The sequence below is a fragment of the Sceloporus occidentalis genome, unplaced genomic scaffold (genome assembly GCF_023333645.1).
Source record: "Sceloporus occidentalis isolate IW3139 unplaced genomic scaffold, rSceOcc1.0.p SCAF_6, whole genome shotgun sequence".
Taxonomy (NCBI): Eukaryota; Metazoa; Chordata; class Lepidosauria; order Squamata; family Phrynosomatidae; genus Sceloporus; species Sceloporus occidentalis.
The window spans coordinates 80,723,423-80,740,838 of record NW_028316986.1 but is presented as its reverse complement, the minus strand read 5'-3'; the positions used below and the strand labels follow the sequence as shown (position 1 = coordinate 80,740,838).

Genomic DNA, 17,416 nt, shown 5'->3' with positions numbered 1-17,416 from the left:
TCACCTCATAATCACAGCCACAAGTTTTGCATTTCTATTGCTATTTACACATGCAACAAGATCATTAATAGCTATAGAGATCTGTTCCTAGGCAATTCATTGTATGCATCTGGTGATGGAGACTTAAGTCTGGGAAAGCTTATACTCCCAAATTCTTTCTCTCAGTTAGTCTCAAAAGTGCTACAAGATCCCTTTGCCTGCTCATAAACTATGATATACATTTTTTTAACTGATGATACACAATGAATAAACATCTAACCCCACGTGAAATGTTCTGTGTTGCCTCCTTTTCATCACCATGACTTTACCTTCAGGGTGGAGAAACTGCAAGTCACAAGTCACACAGAGTCCACAAGGCACACACTTTGTGGCCCCTTAGCATCTCCCCAGAACCCTCCATTTTGGGAGATTTTACCCAAAGAGCACCAAATTTGGTTTTTTGTGGGTTTTTCAGGCTATGTGACCATGTTCTAGAAGAGTTTATTCCTGACATTTCACCAGCATCTGGGGCTGGCATGGAAGAAAGTTGGACACACACACACACACACTGTGTGTGACCCTGAGTAGGGAGGAGTGATTTCCATGTTAATCTGTGTATTGTTCTGTTGTTGATGGCAAGGCCTCAGGGTGGGAGGATATGCAAAGAGGATTAGTGTCTGTTTGTATATCCTCCCACCCTGAGGCTTTGCCATCAACAACAGAACAATACACAGATTAACATGGAAATCACTCCTCCCTTCTCAGGGTCATACAGTATGTATGAAGCTTACCACACTATTCCTCTTGGTCCGTTCTGAGAACGGAACGGAAGGAGCAGGAATGAGTGGGGGACGGATTTTACCGCACACACCAGTCCCTTATTCTTTCCGTTCCCCCTCTCTTCCATTCTCAATCCGTTCCAGAGGGGGGAATTTTTGAGAACTGTTCAGAACAGTTCTCAAAAAGCGTTCCCTCTGGAATGGAATGGGAACAGAAGAGAGGGGGAACGGAACGAGTGAGGGACTGGAGTGTGCAGTAAAATCCGTCCCCCACTCGTTCCGTTTCCTGCCGGGCCGTTCTGAGAATGGCCCTGAAGACCTGTGTGGTAAGCTTTTATGTGTGTGTGCACACACCTACACAACTCTCTTCCATGCCAGCATTCTCTGAAGATGCCAGCCAAAGATGTTGGTGAAACATCAGGAATAAACTCTTATAGAACATGGTTACATGGCCTGAAAAATCCACATAAAAACTATGGATGCTGGCCATGAAAACCTTCAACTTTATCACCAAAATTGCTTGCAAATGTGGCAATTCGCCTCCTATCCTCACCAAACACCCCCTCTAAATGCTTTTCTCCAGTTAAAAGGTGCCTCAAAATGAGAAGTACAAGTTGTACGACATCATTTCTGGTGTTCTTCAGCACACCAGTTCACTCTCTATGTGTTTGGTGGTGGTGGTGGGGAATAGTCCCCCATAGCTGTTGCTCACCCCTGCTTTACCTGATAGCTATCACTAACATGTTAGGGTTATGTAGAAAGAAAGAGAATTTTGTTTTGCTTTACTGGTTCACTAGACAACTCAAGGAACTACATAAAACAGATATGGGCAACTATAGGTCTCTAGGTGCTTTTGGCCTAAAATTGCCATCATTCCCAGCTAGGCTATCCCTAGTAAGAGATAACAGGAGCTGTGATACAAAACCATTCAAGGGCCATAGCTACAACCCGGACACAAAGGAACAGGTGATATAAATACCTACAGAGATAGACTGTACACATTTTATCACAGTTCTCCTGCCATGTGACAATTTATCCATAGTTTGGTAATTCTAGTGAAAGGGTAAAAGGTGGTCAGATATAGTTATTCAAGCATCATTCTTTATAGTGACTAAACTCCTATATATTTTCAGGTTGATTTGTTATTATTGCTGTTGTTGTGCAGTCGGCCATCCTTATCAATAGACTTTTTATCCATGGATTCAAGCACCCACGGCTTGAAAATATTCAATAAAAGTATACATTCCAAATAGCAAACCTTGATTTTGCCATTTTATATAAGGCCATTGTATTTAATGGGACTTGAGCATCCATGGATTTCATTATCCACTGGTGGTCCTGGACAAAAGCACTTAAAACAGTACAATTAAAACATCACCACTTTCTGTTTTAAAAGCCTGTCTGAATAAAAATGCCTCATCTGGAAGAACAAGGAAGGGGCCATTCTGGTTTCCCTGGGGAGTTCCAGAGTCTAGGTGCAGCCATCAAGAAGGCCCTCTCTCATGTCCCCACCAACCATGTTTACAATGGTGGTGGGACTGAGAGAAGGCCTCTCCTAGGCCAGCTCATAGATGATGATACAGTCTGCCAAACAGCCTGGACCTGAGGCATATAGGGTTTTATAGGTGATAACCCGGGCTTTGAATTGAGCCCAGAAACAAACTGTCAGTCAGTAGTACTGTTTCAGCAGAAATATTGTATGGTCACTGTAAGCTGCCCCAGTAACTGCCTGGCTGCAGCTCTTTGGACCAGCTGAAGTTTCCAAACATTCCTCAAAAGCAGCCTTGAGTGTATTACAGTTCTCCTAACAGGATCTAACTAAGGCATGTACCACCATGGCCAAATTCATCATCTCAAGGAACAGACACAGTTGGCGAACAAGCTTTAAATGTGCAAAAGCACTCCTGGTCACTGCAGAAACCTGGTCCTCCAGGTTCAAAGCTGAGTTCAGGAGTATACCCAAACTGCAAACTGCTTCTTCAGGGGGATTATAACCCCATCTAACACAGGCTGAATACTTATTCTCTGATCTGCCTTTTGACTGACCAGAAGCACCTCTGTCTTGCCTGGATTAAGTTTCAATTTGTTTGCTCGCATGCAGCTCACTACTGATGATAAACACTGGTTTTGGAGCAAGAGAGCCTCCTTGTATTAGGATGGAAAGGAGCAGTAGAGTTGGGTGTTATTCATACTGATGGCACCACATTGCAAAACTCAGGACAATTTCTCTCAGCAGTTTCATGTATATGCTGAATAGCCCAGGGGACAAAACAGAACCATGTGGTCTAGTAGGAGTCCTGCAGCACCACCTTCTGGGTTTGCTCCTCCAGGAAGGTATGGAGCCACTGTAAAACAGTTCCTCCCTCCCAGTGAAATGCCCAAAAAGGATACCATGGTTCATGGTATCAAAAGCTACTGACATATTCAGCAGAACTAACAGGGACACACAGACCCTGTCCAGTTCCCTGTGTGGGTCATCCACCAAAACTACCAAGACTGTCTCTGTTTCTTAGTCAGGCCTGAAACCATATTGTAAACATATGTAGGGTAGTTATGCTGGATCACATTAGTCTGTCCAACTAATCAGACAGTGGTACCATGTTACTGAGCCAAGCAACAGTCAATTTACTCTCAACCCATAAAGCTAAAATTGAGAGATAGGTCAATGTATGTGCTTGTCCAACAACTGGTCCAAACCTATGAAAAAGTTCAACCCCTTGTACAATTTTTTTATGCTGCTGAATTCTCCCAACAGGATTCCAGCAAAATGTTGTAAAGGAACTTATCAAACAATCATGAATTTTTTTTTGTGGTTTTTGGGGGGCTATGTGGCCATTTTCTAGAAGAGTTTATTCCTGATGTTTCACCTGCATCTGTGGCTGGCATCTTCAGATGCCATTTTATAACCATCAATATGATGGTTATAAAATGGCATTGCAATCATGTGTTAAGAAGGAATGCTTTTTCTGTGAGAGCCAGTCTCTTTTGAACAAATCATAGCTTGAGTTAGCATGCTAAAAATGTGACAGTATGACAGCTCCTAAAATATATCAGTTAAGTACTGGTGAATAATTGAAGGTTTTTGGAAGGAGGGAGTTAAAATGATAGGATAAGAGGCAAGAATGGGATCCCTACCTGCAATGTGGACTTCTGCCTGCTGAGAGACTGTTCTAAAGAAGATATATTCTGGTTTAGAGACAGCTGACCAGACTGGATGGCTGCAGCAGCAGAAGGATCCACCTGTTGCTTCAGCTGTTCCCCCAGTTCATGCAGAACAAACAGAGAATCTTGCACAGTCTTCATCCCTTTAAGGAGGTCCTGTAGAAATTGCATTTATTAGAAACAGTGGAACAGAACTGCTGCAAACATTCAAATATGTCATACTGATCAGCATACAACTAGCTTCTGAGGGGCGATTTCTATGGTGAACAAAGTGTGACCATAGGCCTCATGTGGACCCCAGAGTCATTTTTGTAGCCACTAGGGTTTAGCCCTTGAAGGTTTAAAAAAGTAAAAAATAATAATCTTAAAACAAAAAACAAAACAAAACAAAAACCCTCTTATTAATTCCCCATGCCCTCTTGGAAAAAGTTTTGCCATGTTTTGGGTTCACTGGTCATTTTAGTCCAAAGAAAGGACTTTTTAAAAAAAGAAGTAAGCTGGAAGTGACTTCTAATCAATTCTGTTTTGAAAAATGGCTTCTCCACAACCTAAAATGGCCCAGTGGGGGCCAAAAACATGTTGACATTCTACCCACAGCCTCTACAGGGCATTGGGTGGCATTTTGGGGCAAAATTCCTTTGCCTTTTTTTTTTTTTTTTTTTTTTTTGCACAACTCTCCAAGATCTCCTAGTGGTGGTATTTCAGCCCTCTAGCTTCTCACTGTTGTCCACCCTGGATGTACATAATTATTAAATTCAGGGATGGGTTCACATGGAAAGAAACAACCAAATACTCTGAGCACAGTGAGGTAGGAATCAAAGTACACCCCAAGCACTTTATCTATGAACTCTCATGTGCATGCACTGTCCAGCTCCCACAAGGTGTCAGAAGAGTGTAGCTGTTTTCACAGACTTTTATATATATTCACAACTGGATATATAAATTCCTTTTTACAGCTTGTGGGAAACAGGATCTGCTATGACTTTCCAAAGGGAAAAAATAAAGTGCTACATTTGTGAGGGACATTACAATCGATGCAAAACCTGCTCACTCTGTAAATGCATGGCTTGGCAACCACCAACAGAAAGAGTAATGTACACAGAGCAATGTCTTCCTCACATCCTTCTCCCAAATTCCCTCAAATTGGACAGGTCATTCAGGTAGGCTTTTTTTTTTTTTACATGTTTAGATTCAGGAACATTTATTGTCATTCTGTGTTATGCAATAATTATGCAGCCTTTAGTTTATTTTACTCACATTACAATCATGAATCCAGGCAGTCACTTCATCATCAGTAATTTCCTTGTTGGATGCAGCCTTCAAAAGTTCATTTGTTCGATCCTCGTACTGTTGAACAGTAGAAGAACACTGCATATAATAGTTTTTGTACTTTTGCCAGAGTTGAAGTAGCCCCTTACTGGAGTGCAAATGCTCAGCAATCTCTTCTAGAAGATTGTTCCACCTGGTGATTTTAACAAATGAATTATGATACAAAACAGTTGACAGGAAGAAAAGAGAAAGGACCGTAGAATGACTTTTAGGGAATCACTCAACCATAATCTCAGAATATCAGGATGAACAACAAGTCAGCTTAGTTATTTCTCACAGAAAGTGTTTGGCGAAAGTTAAACTACATAAATTTATCATTATAATATTCTTGGAAACCAATCTTCATCTTCTGTGGCAATCTATTTTTTTAAAATTTCCACAGAAAAGCAATCAAGTGAACATATATGAAAAATATGTAAAAAGAATGCATCATTCCTAATAAATACTTGGGAATAAGAACTAAAGGGCTGCATAGGAGGTACTCTATTGCTGGCCATAATTTGGATGCTTCTTTCATGTCAAAGACAAAAAAGCAAAATAAAACAACAAACTACCCACTAGCTACTCTGAGTCCCAGTTTTGGGGAAAGGATGGGATATAAATAAATATAATCATCATCACCATCTAGCAAAAAAATAAAATAAAAAAAGGTTGGAAGCATCATGGTGTGCTCTACATGCTAATATCCAACATATTTATTTTAAAACATATACTTAGAATTGTAATATAATTGTATATGTGTATCTATTTTTTTGTATATCGATGTCATACACTCTCTAAAACTATCCTTTTTGTCTTGAAACACAGTGACAAAAATGATATTTGTCTTTTTTATACTGGCTGAAATAATTTTGGTTCTATTTAGAATAAAATAGATTTGTATTATAGATTTTATTTATTTAATAAATATTTATTTAAAAATACATTTGAGAGTAGCATCATACCTCAGGTTCATTTCTTTCAAAGTGTTGTTAAGTGCTTCTGTAACAGGTGGGTGACACTCTTTCAATAACTGATTTGTCACTGATCCAAATTTCTGTAAGCGATGGTCTTGTTTTTCCAATTCATCCTGCAAGTTCTAAACCAAAACAAAACAAAACAAAAAAGCAGAAAGAAATTTGTAATTTATTAGAATACCAAAGTAGTAAGACCCATTTTAAAGCTTATTTTCAAGGCCAGATTTCTTAGTCAATTAGCAGGCACTAAAATGATGAAATGGAGAGTCAATATGGTGTAGTGATCTGAGTGTTAGAACAGCATTTTGGGAAACAAGCTTCAAATCCACTATTCAGCCAAGAAACCCACTACCTCAGAAGCAATGGCAAACCCCCTTTGAACAAATTTTGATAGGTTCACCTCAGGGCCACTATAAGTCAAAATGATGTTAGTGAAGCAATAGCAGCTAGAAATAGCAGCTTCATTTATATAACACTTCATACTGCACTTAGCAGTCTCTAAGAGGTTTACAACTGTGAGCTAATTGCCTCCAATAACCTGGGTACTCATTTCAATGACCTTGGAAGGATGCATGGCTGAATCAACCCTCAGCCCCTGGCTGGGACTGAACTCACAACCTTGTGGTTTGTAAGTGAGTGGCTGCACTACAGGCATTTAACCACTGCACCACTGGGGCTCAAGCAGGGGAGAAACTGTAATGAGTTTTTAATGACATGCTATTTTTCTGCTTTTTAAAAATTTATTACGGCACATGGCCAGGACCAAAATATAGCAAAAATACAAAACATGTAATATCAGGTGTACTGCCATAGCACAAATATATTAACATTCTGCTCTGAACAAAGATGTGTATCTTCTATATATCCAAGTAGAAGGAGAGAATGACCACAGTCCCATCCCCCATAGCATCACAAAATGCACGCGTTATTATAAGGCATTGCTTTTTTAAAATTGTCTTCTAATGAATTTTAGCTGTATATGTTTTTTAAAAAACACACACATAATGATTTGTTTTGTATTTTTTATGTATAGTTATTTTAATAAGCTTTAAGTTGCCTTGAGTTCTACTAATGGGAAAAGGGCAGGATAGAAATGCATGTCAGCAGCAATAATAGCAATAACAACTACAGTTAGTTCTCTTGCAGTGCTGCCCAAAATTCCTTAATTTTTGATATGCTTTGGTGCTCACATCTTACCTGAAAGTTGTCTACTTGGACTTTCACTGCTTCCAAAGAACCTGTAAGGAGATGAAAACGAGAGAGAGAATATCTGGCTTCCATCAGGTAGCTATTCAGTTCTTCATAAGCTGCTTTGTAAATGCTCCACTGATCAAGGACAGATTGCAACAATATTTTAAGTTGGCCAACCTGATCAAAATGAAACAAAACCAAAGTGTAATAAATATTAAAGGTATGAATGCCATTCGCTGTCTAATTTAAATCACTTTAAACAAAAGGTCAACATTTCAAATGCTATTGTATTTTCCCATAAGTGTAAGCCTCATGAAAAATGAAATTAGACAGTATGTTCACTTTCCAGACGTTTCATGGCTCTTTTTTTGCATTTATTTTGATTGGTACACTAAAACTGCTTAGTTTATTGATAACATTGCATTTTGCAGGGTTGTAAGCTACAGAATGAATTTTGATAGACTTTACCTGAACAAGAACACATTATTGCTTTATATTTCAAGGAATATTTTACTTTAAACCAAAAATCTGTAAGAACTATGGATAAACACAGTTTCTAGCAAAAAGATTTCACTATTTTGCACATGACATAATGTTGTGTACAATTCCTCTTTTCATTTGTACAGCCAAACGTGCTTACCATGTGGTCCAAACTTGCCCAAGAATGGTTTAATTTTTGCAGGGTATCCATGACAACAACACAGACGTCTTCTTTTTTATTTTGTATCAGAAAAAGCCCACTCTGTTCTACTTTTTCAACTTCTTTTTCCTTTGCTTTTATTTGCTCTTCAAGTTCCTAAAACAAAACAAACAAACGAAACATATTCCCATGGCATTTGATTTTATTGCATATTTTCACCATTACAGTTAATGGAGACATTATCAGCAATAGTGCTAAAACAGGTTGAAAATTCTTGAAGAGCAGAATTCACCACCAATAATTTCCAGTGTCTTATTATCACCATCCTTTATTGAAATGATAATAATATTGATAGAAAATTTACAGTGCCATCAGAAGAGGAACAGAGTGTACTCAGAAGCAGGAACAGAGAGGATCATTTCCAATTTAAGTGGTTACAGCACTGAAGCTTTAATAGGCAAAAACATTTCCTAGCAAAAATAATGTGGCTGATGTAGCTCACTATTCCTATCTTAATAAAGATATGAAGCAAATATTAAGATGTAGCGATCTATTCAAGGCTGTTTTGTGAATGGGATTTGAGTCTACACTAATGTTGGTTTTCTCTAAAAGACATAATTCTTCACAGTCTTCTGCTGATTTCACACATGAAATGATCACTGATTCAAATCCCGGAGATCTTGTAATAAGACAAGCCAGTGGCTTTATTTGCCTCCATTCATTTTAGCAAGTAGCCAAACTTTATTGGCTAAAGAGTGATGTTCAAAGGTATAGCTGTGTTAGTCTGGAAAATCAGCATGTAAAATGATCTTGTAGCACCTTTAAAACAACAAAGAAAAATTGGTAGCATGAGCTTTTGAAGACTTCAGCCTACTTCCTCAGATTCATTCTCACATACAAATGGCTTATATAGGTCTGTCTCTGGGTTCTCCACTCCAAACATGCATCTGACGAAGTAGGCTGAAGTCTATGAAAGCTCAGCCTAACAACTTCTTTATTTCAGTTAGTCTCAAAAGTGCTACACGATCCCTTTGCATACTAAAGAGTGAGTTGTCAAAGATCCCCTTTTTATTGAATGGTGTCTATTCGGGAATGGAAAGATTCTTTCCATTTACAAAAGAGAAATTGATCTAGCAGAGACGTTTGGTATTATAAAAGGATATGCCAGTCTATCTCCAAATCTTTCATTTGCCTCCAATAATCTAGGTAGCTTTTGTTGTATTTATGGGGTGTGTTTAGTTGTGTATGTGCATGAGTACTCTGGAGCGGGGGAATCAAGGGCCACAAGAGACCTAAATTGCCTCCTTTCTCTTTGAATAGTGAAGCTGTCCACTAGATCACAAGCTCATCTGTGAACAAGACACAGCTGGATTTATCACATTGCCCTTGATGAACTAGGATTACTTACTGAAGGGGGGAAAACATCCCCTGTAAAAATTAACTTAAGAGATGGTACTGAAATATTAATAGGTAAGGGAAGCAATAGCTGCTAGCCAGCATGATATACAATGTGAAAAGGAGAAGGCTTGAGGTTTTTAGGGGGACATTTTTAATAAATCCCCCAACCATTTTTTCATCCCTGAAAACACTTAACAAATTAGAAGTGGTAGCTACTACTCCAGAAATCAGAATTAGGTTTGAGAATGTCCTTAACAGATTGGAAAACTAGGCCAAAACTAACAAAATAAATCTCAACAGAGATAAATATAAAGTTCTATGTTTAGGTAGAAAAAATTGAAATGCACAAGTATAGGATGACTGACACCTGTCTTGGCAACAGTACATTTAAATAGGATTTAAGGGGCCTGGAAGACCACAAGCAACAGGAATCAACAGTGTCATATGGCAGCCCACAAAGCTAATGTAATTGTAGGCTGCATATAACATCCACATCAAATGAAGCAATAGAACCATTGTATTCTGCCTTGGTCACAGCTCACCTGGAATGTTATGCCCAGTACATATCCAGGGAACCTATCCAGAGGTGGATTACTAAGATGTAAAAAATCTGGAAATCATACCTTACCAGGGACCTTATCGCACACACTTTTGTCAGAGTTCTGGGCACAGGTGGGGATGCGAGCAGCCGATGGAAAACAGATTTTACTGCACACCGCACTGTCCTCAAGCCGGCCCCATTTCATCGCCCAGCACCAGGCCATTCCCATTCAGTGCTGAGATGTGTCCTTTTTCTCAAATGGAAAGCTTCCGTCAGAGTAAAAGGACATGCCTAAGCACTGAATAGGAATGGCCTGGTGCCGGGCAATGGAATGGGGCCAGCTTGAGGGCAGTGCGGTGTGCAGTAAAGTGTATGACAGGGTCCCAGGAGTAGCTTAGGGAACTGGATATCTTTAACCCAGAGAAGAGAAGACTGAGAGATGACATGATAACCATTTCTAATTATCTGAAAAAATATGTAAAAGATAGGGTCAGCTTGTTTCCTTCTGCTCCAGATACTAGGACATGAATCAGTGGATTCAAATTGCAAGAACTGCAAGGATCTACCTAAACATCAGGAGTCTTAGGCGCATTACAAACGGCCATTTAGTACGCGCTCTGCGCGTACTAGGGTTAGAAAGGGGCGTGCTAGGGTTAGGAAGGGTCTTACCTTCCTAACCGGCCTCGTCCCTAGTACGCACGGAGCACATAGTAAATGGCGGCGCCCGTCCACATGGGCGTTGCCATCTTTACGTCTCGGACGCACAGCGTCGACGTGGCACAGCGGAAGTGATGCCGTGAGTGTGCAACTCACGCCTCATGGCACCACTTCCGGGTGCCAAGAAGAAGCACCATTTCGGCGCTTTTTAGCTGCGCCAGGAAGCCTCGCGGTCTGGCCACTGGGGCTTCTCGGCGCAGCTAATGATGGCGGCGGCAGACCGCCCGCTTTTGGTCAGTCTGTAACGTGCCTTAGAAGGCATTTGGAAGACTGGAGAATGGAAGGGGAGGATTGTGTTTTTAAAGAAATAGCTGTTTGACAGTTGAATGAACAGTCTCAGGTGTTTTTTGTGGGGTTTTCGGGCTATGTGGCCATGTTCTAGAAGAGTTTCTTCTTGACGTTTCACCAGCATCTGTGGCTGGCATCTTCAGAGAATGCTTGCCTTGAAAGGAGTTGGGTATATATAATGTGTGACCTGGAAAGGCAGGAGTGATTTGTGTGTGTATTGTTCTGTTGCTGATGGCAGGCCTCAGGGTGGAAGGGTATGCAAAAGAGAATTAGTGTCTGCTTGATTAGTGCTCATTGTCTGCTGGGAAACCCCTGGCCCTGGGAGGTTTCTCATTTGCATTTGTTGAGTCTTGATCTTCCTATTTTTCAGGACTGGTAGCCAAACCTTGTTTACTTTAAGGGTTTCCTCTTTCCTGTTGAAATTGTCCAGGTGTTTGTGGATTTCAATGGCTTCCCTATGCATCCTGACATGATAGTGGTTGGCATGGTCCAGAATTTCAGTGTTTTCATAGCAAGATAAAGATTCAACAAGTGCAAATGAGAAATCTCCCAGCAGATTTTAATACAAATTAAAAGTGCAACGCTATGCATATGTATCATCACAACTAATCCTCACTTAGTTCCAGCATAAGTTTATAGAGGACTGCCATTCAATGTTTTTTTCCCCCACTGACGACTAAAATGCTTTCAATATTATTGGACTGAAATCATATGAGGAAAAAAACAGCCAAAGTCAAAAATATTAGAAAGGAAAGATTTTTATCCTTCCAGTCTCATAACTCAATTGGATTATGATACTTGCTTCTGATTTATTGTAGAAAATGAGATTGTCCTTAACTGTCTAAGGAAAATTGGATCTCTGTTAGAACAGGTATTAACTTTAACTTTAACTTTTGATTCCAATTATACTGGAATGTATAAAGACAAAGAAAAATTATTCCATTTTAAAAAGATCAAAGCTTTGCCAGTATATGTGAGGAGGCCTTTGGCCCACTGTGACCCATAATTTCATTAACCTTTGGATGTTTGCTATATGCCACTTGGTTGCTAAATTAAAGCAAAAACATTTTATTACACAACCCATTTTGCTTTAGCTGAATGGAGGTAACAAAATTAAGGCACAACTCAGAGGAAGTTGTGCCCATCCAAATTCTTTTGAAGTCAATAGCTTTGAAGTACTTAACTGTGTAGATGAATTAGGGTTATTGCCCACAACGTGTTGCCACCTGCTTTCAGGCTATTTGGCATTCAGCACATTTCATACTGTTGAAATGCATCATTTCTCTCCTTTGTTTTCTTGTTGCCATGCTCTCATATGTCTACCATTAAAGAGCACTGGTTATGATGACCTATGTGGATTATCCAATGACATCACCACACTATGGCAGTGTAAGTAACCAAGTGGTGGTGGCAGAAGGGGAAAGCCATGGGCACAATTACCATGAAGGAAGTAGGGCACTGGAGAAATACGCTGCTCAGAGGCAGAGGATTTTGTTTATCTTCCTGTGCCATTAGGGATGGAAAGAAAATTCAGAAATATTTGAAAAATGGTCAACCTCTCCCCTCATGTTTTTCAAGTGTTGGGAAATGCTGATGAGAAGGAAATCTTGGATTGACAAGAATCTTCACAGTTTGGGACCTATTCTGTATAAAAATGTGCATGTTTGTTTTCTGCAGAAAACAACATGTTCTGCAAATAGAACATTATTTCTGCAAAGAAATATTATTTCTTGTACAGAAAATGCTGTCATTGGTAGCTTATCCTGCACAAAATTTACACACGGTTCATTTGTATGGAAAACAACAGTTTCTGTGTAGAAAAAAATGTTTTAGTGGAGAAAATAATATTTCTGTGTAAATAAATACATTCATACCTACAATTTCAATGAGTGTACAGCACCCCAATAAATTTGTACTGAATGTTTCATCAGGAAGAAAATCTTGAAACTTAACAGAAAAACTTCATCAGAAAAAAATAAATTCTAAAACTTTATATCAATAGATATCCCTACAGTAATCATTGAGACACTGCTGCATATCACTGATATACTGTTTGAAATGAAAATTAGTGCAGCCTAGCACTTTATTGAATTTTAATGTGGTTTGATTGAAAATTGCCATTGTGGACAGGGAGAAAGGACGGTAGGAAGAAGCACTCAACTCCTCATATTCTACTTTTTCATGCCTTGCACATTCATTTATTTAAAATTTGTCCACAGGTAGTGCCGGCTGACACGAGGGAAGGAACACATCTGCATTGACTAGACAACAGGGACAATGGCATGCACAACCAAATGTGCATTTCCTTGTAGACACTGCAGTATGAAAACATAACATCTGCATTAACATATGCATGCATGTGTGACACCACAACTAACCCCCTCTGTTGCAGCTCAGCATTAGCACAAATTGACTCTGTTTTACTTTTTATTATTTCAACATCCAAGTTAAAATAATAATTTAAAATTAGAAAAAATCCAATATTGTGTTGGCACAATAGAAATTCCTTAATCCCCCATTTCTTCTGCTGACTTTTGAGCTGGCAGAAAACTACTTCCATAGAGTTTCCAAGCACTTGTCAATGCAGAATTTGGAGTACAGTGGGAACAGGGAAGCATTCTGTTTGCTTTTGCTAAATTACCATCTGTACTTGTCTATAAGTGTAAAAATTATGCCCCAAAATTGACCCCAAAATTCCAGGTCTTATTTACAGGTCACTATGGAAATGTGATAGCAGCTCTCAGATTTCCCCAGGCAGTGTGGAGAGAAGTTTAGCATAAAAGAGCCAAGCAGAAAGAGTCCTATGTGATTGATTGATATTGCTGTTTGTTTAAGAGTCCCTCTCCTGTCCTCACATCTGGCTGAAATGAAAGCTGAAAGGATGAAGAAAAGCCTCAATGAGAGTCTCTTTTACCATACATACAAATACACTCACTGAAGGAGCCTCCAAGTTTTACCCTCGACCTATCCACGGGTCATGGCAAAATCCATTACTTTGGCCTCAAAACCTGACCTTGACTTATACATGAGGTTAGCGTATAGTTGAGTATATATAGTATGTATCTCTGGCAGCAGACCTCCATCACTGGATTCTGCCCAAAGTAATCAATAATAACATTTTGATAAGTAGAGGTTTGACAATAAAATTAGTTCAACAAAATCTAGAATGTTACATTCTTCCAAACAAGTGTTTCCTCAGAATGTTATTTTTACAAACTAATCAGGAACAGTTAAAGTTTCAAATTGAAAGTGTTAGTCACTCTTATAGACACAAGTAGCTGAAACATTTTATTTTGCTTACTTTTATAAAATAATGTGCCTTTTTCATTCAGCAGCAAAAGGCTAAAGCAGAATTCAAAATGTAGTCGGGGGGGGGGGGGGGAGTTTCCCCAAGAACAGAAAACATTAATCTCTATCTAATGGCTTACATGAGAAGGTCAGAAGAGATCTATGGGATGTCTGGGTGGTCTGGAATTTAAATCAAAGCCAAGAAATTATATAATTTAATAAAAGCAAGGGAGTGATCCAGATGATCTATTGACATATTGAGTTATAGAATGATAGCTAGGCCAAAAGAGCAAGTACATGAACCTTAACAATTCATAGTTCATGGACACAAAGCAATGATAAAAGGAAGAAGAGGGGCTAAGTCTAGACAGCACTTAGCATTACTTGTAAAATGCAGCACCAATATTTGTCTTGGACAGATGGCCTGGCAGTCTATACCACTATACCATGATGGCTCTCATGTAAATGATGCCAAGCTAGAAATAAAAAGAATGGGCTTCATGAGTATCCAAAAAATAGGGGGGGGGGGGGAAGAGGGCAAAAATAAAAATAAACTATTAGTCCTTGTTTAAAAAGAATGAAAGAAAGCTAGTAGAAAACAAAGCAGTGATGGCAAACTTTTAGAGACTGAGAGCCCAGACTCAGTGGCATTCCCACACCAGGTATTACCCGGTGCTGGGGGGGATGGGACTTCTGTCTTCCAGGGGCAGGACTTCCATGGGGTGGGGCATCTGGGGGAGAAACCAAGGCAAACTCTCTCAGCCTCAGGCTAGCAATAGCAAACCCCCCTCTGATAAAACTTGTCAGGAAAACACCTTAATAGTTGCACCTTAGGGTTGCCATAAGTTGGAAACGACTTGAAGGCACCACCAACACAAGTCACAATCTCTTAGCCTCAAAGGATGGCAAGGGCAACCCCTGCCCTCCTGTGCCTAACTAGCTCTGGGAGCCAGTTAAAGGCACGGAATGGGGGGGGGGGGGGGGAGAAGGTTCAGGCATATGCCTGTTCCACTCCTTCCAGCGCCCTCCCCTGCCTTTAACTGGGCCTGGGGAACCAGTTAAAGGCACCAGACTGGGGGGGGGGGGTAGTTGGTGGTGGAAGGAACAGGTGCACACCTGCTCTGCTCCTTCCAGCATCCTCCTCTGCTTTTAACTGGCTTCAGGTAGCCAGTTAAAGGGTCAGGAGAAGAGGGGGGAAGAGGCACAGGCGTGCACCTGCTCCTTCTCTCCCCTGCTCTCTCATTCCTTTAACTGGCTTCCCAAAACCAGTTAAAGACAAGGGAAGGGGATGGAAGAGGAGGAACAGGCACTCTTGCCAACAGAGAGAGCTCTGTGGGCCAGAGAGAGCACACATGCCATAGGTTCACCACCACTGCTTTAAAGAGACCAAACCCCTTTTTTTCTTTTTGTATTAACACTGCTATTATACTTTTGTATTAGCACCACTACTATTCATAAAGTAGCATTCATATAGGGATGTTTAAGAAAAATCTGCCATCTCCTTTCTCACTATATAATTTAGAGTTAGCTCTGTTCTATTTGCATTGCTGTATAATTCTGATGTTGTTGCTTTTGTTACCTGACAGTCTTTCAAAGCATTTTGAACTGAAGCCTGGTCTCCAATTCTCCGTTGTTCCTTAAGCCTCTTCTCCTGAGCATCAAACCAAGTTTTCAGGCATTGGACACTATTTTCATATTCTGTCCAAGATTCCAGAAAACCTTCCAGCAACTGAATCTAAAAAAGAGATAAACACACATGCACACATACTTATATATTCCTTATAAGAAATAATTCAACTAATCATGTCACTACAACGATTTCATAAAATGTAGTGTTTATCAATTAGTTTCCAGGCAAGGTACAAAGCATTGGTTATTAAATCCCTGCATGGTTTGGGTCCAGGTTACCCACAGGATTGCCTTCTTCCATATTATCTGCCCTGTACACTCAGATCCTCTGGCGGAGGTTTACTCCAGTCAGCCAAGACTAGGTTGGCAACTGTCAGCCAGAGGACTTTTTCTTCAGCCACCCCTAGAATGTGGAATGAACTGCTGGAAGAGATTCAGTAGCTGTATATGCTGTCTGAATTCAAAACAGCATTCAAGATCAGTCCCTTCTATCAGGCTTACCCAGATGATTTTTAAACTGGGAATTTAAAATGTGGATTGTTTTAATATGGGTATATCTTGTCCTTTTAAACTGTATGCATGTCCTTTTAAATTGATGTGTATTTTAAGTGATGTATTTTAACTGATGTGTTGTGTATGTTAATTGTTGTTGTTTTCTGCCTAATAATAATAATAATAATAATAATACTTTATATAAATTAAAAACTGATGGAAAAGCTGCACATGGTTACAAGAAAATGTTTCACCCTGACAAATCTATTGGTGGTTTATGAACTCATTGGTGGCTTTTGAAAGCTATGATAGGATCTGGTTTATTTGTAATTGAAATAAGCCCAGCCTCCCTCCAGAGCTATGTACTTTCCTTGTTTTGCTGTCATATGGACTTCAGGAGATATCAATTTTCATTTTTGTTTTAATTAACCACAGTTTATTGTTATCTGAAATGGATATTTTTTGACTAAAACTTCCAGAATTCCTCAAGCAGTATTTAAATGTTTTTAACATTCATCAAATATTATAAACCGTATATACTTGTCTATAAGTCTAAAAATTTATGACGAAAAATTGACCCCAAAATCCCAGGTTGAATTATTTACAGATCACTATTGTAATATGACAGCAGCTCTTTCAGATTCCCTCATGGAGAGAGAGTTTCATTGTCTCTTGAGACAAGCAAAGAGTCCTGGGTGACTGATTGATATTGCTGTTTGTTTAAGAGTCCCTCTCCTGCCTGAGCCCCTCTGAAACGAAAACTGAATGTTGAAGCAAAAAACCTCAATGAAAGTCTCTCTTGCTGCATGCACACATACACACACTAATGGAGCCTCCAAGTTTTACCTTTGACCTATCCATAGGTAATGGCAAAATCCATAATTTTGGCTCCAAAACCTTACATTGACTTATACATGAAGTCAACTTATAGTCGAGTATATATGGTATTTGACTGCACAATTTTCTATATAAGGAAGTAAAATATAATCAGTTTTACATTCTTATCCACTATTTTCATTAATGTAAC

At 39.5% G+C, this 17,416-nt stretch overlaps 1 protein-coding gene across 1 annotated transcript in view; it reads right to left on the bottom strand.

The window, feature by feature from the left end:
- The window catches only part of SYNE1 (spectrin repeat containing nuclear envelope protein 1), a 437,342-nt gene that overhangs the window by 95,297 nt on the left and 324,629 nt on the right, over positions 1-17,416 (bottom strand). Inside the window, exons 115-120 of the mRNA XM_089530176.1 lie at positions 15,848-16,003; positions 8,037-8,192; positions 7,403-7,573; positions 6,194-6,327; positions 5,178-5,382; positions 3,894-4,076 (exon numbers count right to left, since the gene is read on the bottom strand). Of these exons, the coding sequence (XP_089386302.1) occupies positions 3,894-4,076; positions 5,178-5,382; positions 6,194-6,327; positions 7,403-7,573; positions 8,037-8,192; positions 15,848-16,003 (1,005 nt within the window). The remainder of the gene's footprint in view (positions 1-3,893; positions 4,077-5,177; positions 5,383-6,193; positions 6,328-7,402; positions 7,574-8,036; positions 8,193-15,847; positions 16,004-17,416) is intronic.